The 4,962-nt window shown below is 30.7% G+C and overlaps 1 protein-coding gene across 1 annotated transcript; it reads right to left on the bottom strand.

Moving 5' to 3' along the window:
* Positions 1–1,325: 1,325 nt before the first annotated feature.
* LOC117908133 (exopolygalacturonase-like) lies at positions 1,326–2,822 on the bottom strand. The gene is made up of 4 exons (XM_034821800.1): positions 2,679–2,822; positions 2,266–2,580; positions 1,645–2,163; positions 1,326–1,565 (listed from the first exon to the last, which is right to left on the bottom strand). The coding sequence occupies exons 1-4, from the start codon at positions 2,820–2,822 to the stop codon at positions 1,326–1,328; spliced, it is 1,218 nt and encodes a 405-aa protein (XP_034677691.1).
* Positions 2,823–4,962: the final 2,140 nt, after the last annotated feature.

Here is a 4,962-nt window from a genome sequence, read left to right as displayed (position 1 = left end):
GTCTTGAAGTATTACTTTCATATGAACAATCACACTCCATTCAATTGTGTTATTCAGTTACTTGAAGTGAATAAAAATATATTTCATCCCAAAAAAGAAAATGAAGTAGTGCTTAGTCCAGAAGAATCATATGAGTGCAATTAATAAATTAATGTATTTTACAAATTGTATATGGTTAGTCATAAAAATCTCTATCAATTTTCTAGCAAGATATGATTTTGCACTTACACAAAATGTTTGGATCTAGATCAAATATGCATTGTGGAACAACTGATTTATAATTAATTATTTTATTCAAGATGATCAAAACTATGGTAACTTGAATATATATGTTGGTTATTTTTCAAAATTCCATACATATCTGTTTATTTCTGGGAATATTTTAATAAGGAGACAATGTTAACTACCTTTTTTCTAGATTTTTTAAAAATTATTGTAATTCATTAAGCTAGTCAAGAATGTGTGTGGTTGAAATTTATTGTAATTCAACAAACAATCTTTCATGACAATAAGATAATATTATATAAAGATAATGTTGTATATATTGCGTATGTTAAAAGAAGGATATATTAAAGGTAATAGAACTAAACATATCTCATCAAATTTCTTTTACACTCGTGAGTTCCAAAAGAATGGCGAAATAAAGATTCAATAAATAAGATTAAATGACAATATGATGGATATTCACAAAAACATTTGTTAGTTGCAACACTTTCATGTATAACATCAGAATACATAAACTCAAATATTTCATATTGAGCTATTGAAGAAAGTATAATCATGGCTATATGAGAAAGAGTAGACTGATAAGGATGTTATTACTTATTATAGTAGTCCCAAAAGCATTAAAAGAATATTGGACTCTTTTTAATTTGCTAGATTTTTGTCATATGGTTTTTTAGTAAGGTTTTAATGAAATAAATCCTAAGAATGATTTTTAATTAAATTTGTATGGCAAATACTATGATTTGTGATGCAGATAATTATCATAATGGTTGAAAATTTGTGGTGGGCAATGATGCGTAGATAAAGGTTGGTAATTCCATCTCCTAAACCAGGCCTTGATTGTGATTTACCCCATTTGATATAACTGATACAGATCAAAATTTTGATCGCTATACTAATCATTCTATACCCCACTTTCTAACAAATTAAAATGATACAAATTACTTAAAATTGCATCATATGTTATTACAATTGACAGAGATGCAAAACCATAGTATTTTTCTTTCTCCACGGCCAGCAAACAGAACATAGGGAGCCCAAAGCAAGCATATGTATCAACAACTCAATGTTATGGTGCTTCATTCATGCCTGGACGAGGCCTATATGCAAGGCTTAGGGACCTGTTTGCCACGGGAGGAGCCCACCACATAGGCACATGAGGAAACTGCAGGTTGTAGTTTGCCACCTTGGGGATTTCTGAAAAGTAAAAGGATGTCTTCAAGCTCAACACCCTGACATGGTTTTTGGCTGCTGCACTGGAGATTCACTGCAGTTTCCGTGGTTGAAGTCCCCCATATTCGCTTTATCTGAAGGTTTTTGATCTCAACTTGTGACCCAACCTACACATACACAATTGATCATATATTATTATCTTCAGCAATAAAAAAATGGTAGATTAAACTCACTATAAATACATACCGTCGGATCACAACCTCCCCGAGGGCAATAATGTTGATCAATGATGATGGGATTGCGGACGTTATCCATCATAACATCTTGAACAGTGATATCGGAAGCAAAGGTCGGGTAGGAGGAGGCGGCCCATGTTTTAATCCTAAAACCGTTGTCAGTATGGCTAATTGTGCAGTTGCGTATATTTATTTTGGTTATGGGGTCTTCATCTGGGGATTTGCCCATGCTCCCAATGCTAAACCCATGCCCCGGGCCACAAATACTCTGGCTGATATTCACATCCTTGCTTCCAGAAAAGATGGCTACGCAATCATCTCCGGTGTTAAATGTCGAATCCAAAATCTTAACTCTCTCCGATAATGCTATGTGTACTCCATCTGTATTAGGGCTGTCGTGGGGGGCCGTTGTCCTAATATTACTAAGCGTCACGTCCTGACATTGGAATATGCTGATGTGCTTATCTTTAGCATCGATCGATCCTATATGATGAACCCATGCATGATTGACGAACTCCAATCTCAGTGACTGTTCATAATCACACACAGAATAAGGGAAAAAGTAATTTTTGACAATGTAAGAACTTCTCTTTTAACTTTATAGATTTGTTTTAAAGCCGGGAAGACTTACATGGGGAACAACTTGTAAGCACTCCTGACCTTGTCCGCAGCCCTTGTAAGGCCAAGCAGAGGGTCCTCCGCCATACAGGTTGGCAAGTCCGGCGATAGTCAAATAGTCCACATACCCGAACTTGATCCAGTGCGTAAGAGTGTGAGAACTTTTATCAGTAGGGGCATAAAGATCGCCCTTAATTAGGAACGTCATGGAGCCTTTGCAGGGTCCTGTGAATGCGACTTGGCGCACGTAGTATTTTCCTCCTCTTGGAACAGTGATAACACTTGTTCCTTCCTGTTCACATGCTGCTTCCCATGCCTCCAGAAAAGCCTTACCAAAGAAATAAAAAAAAAAAATAAAAAAATCCAAGAACATTACTGCAAGAGATTCAGCAGTATATTTACAGATCAACTAAGTAAATTAATTACCCGACTGTTGTCAGTCTTCCCATCTGCAACTGCACCATAATCTTTCACATTCAAAACCGCCGGTTTTCCTAGAACAACACTACTGGTCGACACCAAGAAGAACATCAGCATGCAGAATACTAGAAAGTCTGATCTCCATGCCATCATCTCCTCGGCGTCCTACTGCTAATTGTTCCAATGATGTGAGGAATTTAATTTTTGTCTCCTCTATATATACCCATAGATCTATTGGTGTTAATTAATTGCCTATTATTAGATGAATAAATGGATTGTGGAAATCCATTCCTTTACAAAATAGGAGTAGGGAGATAAATGAATGGTAACAATCAATGAATTTTCATAATCCATTGTAGGTAAGTTTAGACGTTAGTATCTTAGATAAGGAGGATAATTGATTTTCAATTACGAAGTTACCATATTTTATATGTAATGACTTTATGAAATTTTGATTTTGTCATCGATCAAATTTGGAAAAATAAAAAATAAAAGCCCTTTGGTAAAAAAATAATGCCGTTTAATGGTATGATTATGTTATAGATAAATTTTGAGGTATAACATTTTTAAGGAAGCTTTGGTCTGTCCGGTCATGTTTTCATTTTGTTTTTAAAAATTGATAAAAACAATTCCTATTTGTTCTTTAAAAAGTATTTTTCATTTTACTTTGTTTTTAAAAATTGTTTTCAAAGAATAATGATTAAATTGTATTAGAAATTTTTAAAAGCAGTTTTTTGATTTTAAAAATAGAAAACTGTTTTTAAATCATAAAGGTCAAACATACTCTTTGTTTTTTTATCTTATTATTCCAATTATTCTAATTTAAATATTTTAGTAAGGGGAACAATAAAAAAGGTTGACCTATGATAAGGTATATATTATAGGAAATAATAAATGGGTGCTAATGTCTCTTTTTAGAAACTGCCTTAACCAGAAGATTATGGTGATCAAGGTGGGAATCTCACAAAATTTGAATCTTAAGGACTAAATTATGGTAACGAGTGGCTAAGTAATTTGGGTTTTTGGAAATTTTGGAGCCAAGAAGGTATAGAGGAGAAGGAGAGGGGCAAAATAAGGTAGGAAAAAATTTTACATTATTTTTATCTCTGATTTAATTGTCCATATAATAGTGGAGGAAAAAACGTGAATGCCATTTTTGAAACATTTCCTAATTGTTTAAAAAGACAATATTTATAAGTACAATAGATATGGTTTCCTTGCTCGTTTCTCGGAGAAAATGCGAGTTAAAGAAAACAAAAGTTAAAAAAAAGAAAAATAAATAAAAAATAGATTTGAAATTAATAAATTATTTTTATATATTACCATAAATTTATTTAATTTATTTTAACCATTTTATATAAAAAAATTAAATAATTTTAAAATATATAAATTTCTAATTAATTTTGATTGTTTTTTTCTTTTATATTTTTTTATGGTAAAACAAAATATGAGAAAATCATATTTCTTTTATCTGTTTTTTTTTCTTAATACTTTCTTAAAATAAAATATAACATAACTGTTTTTATCCCCTTAGGATGGTAAGAACTTGTCTAATTTCAAGTTGAAATTTCGCTAATAAAATTGTTACGGTTAGGGAATGGTTTTATTTATTTATTTATTTATTATTATTATTATTATTTATGCTTAATTCTTTAAGTGATTATTAAGATTTAAAAGGTATTTTTTAGAGTAAATTGGTTTTTAACTTATCATTTTAAACTAATTTTGTCTAGAAATATATATATATATATATATTACTTTATTTTACGAAAAAATAATTCATTTTTTCTCCTTTCTCTTTGTAACCCTTTGCTTTGTTATAATACTAAAATCCAAATTTTCACACAAAATTAAAGTAAACTTATTTTTTAAAAAATTTTATACAACTCTAAACAATCTTAATTTTGTGTGTATATATATATATAAAGTGACAACTCAATTTTAATGTTAGAAATTTATATACACAAATTTTGCTTATAGAAAAATATGATCAAATTGTAAATTTTATTAAATTGACGAAGTAGATACCATCCTCGTTCTATCCTCTAATTCTTCTTTACAAAAAAAAAAGTCAACTCAAATGCTTGAGTACTTGATTTCATACTGAAGACACTTTGAGACTCGATTATGTTTTTAAATAATTTCAAATTTTCAAAATTGTTCTTAAGAAATTTTAGGTCTTTAAACTTGAAAAACCTTCAAATGTTACGTGGTATAAGTCTCTTGAAGACTTGGGATAAACCCTATTTGGAGAGATTTGGAAAAACATAAATCGATATTCATCAATCAT

Source organism: Vitis riparia, chromosome 19, assembly GCF_004353265.1.
Source record: "Vitis riparia cultivar Riparia Gloire de Montpellier isolate 1030 chromosome 19, EGFV_Vit.rip_1.0, whole genome shotgun sequence".
NCBI classification, from domain to species: domain Eukaryota; kingdom Viridiplantae; phylum Streptophyta; class Magnoliopsida; order Vitales; family Vitaceae; genus Vitis; species Vitis riparia.
The sequence above is the reverse complement of the archived record's forward strand: the minus strand, read 5'-3'. Positions and strand labels throughout refer to the sequence as shown.

Bases quoted from the DNA above. Each gene is read 5' to 3' on its own strand.
- LOC117908133 (XM_034821800.1), bottom strand. From the start codon at position 2,822: ATGGCATGGAGATCAGACTTTCTAGTATTCTGCATGCTGATGTTCTTC. The intron at 2,581-2,678 runs GTAATTAATTTA...TTCTTTGGTAAG, and splicing joins GGAAGACTGACAACAGTCGG to GCTTTTCTGGAGGCATGGGA. The intron at 1,566-1,644 runs GTATGTATTTAT...GTGTATGTGTAG, and splicing joins GGGGAGGTTGTGATCCGACG to GTTGGGTCACAAGTTGAGAT.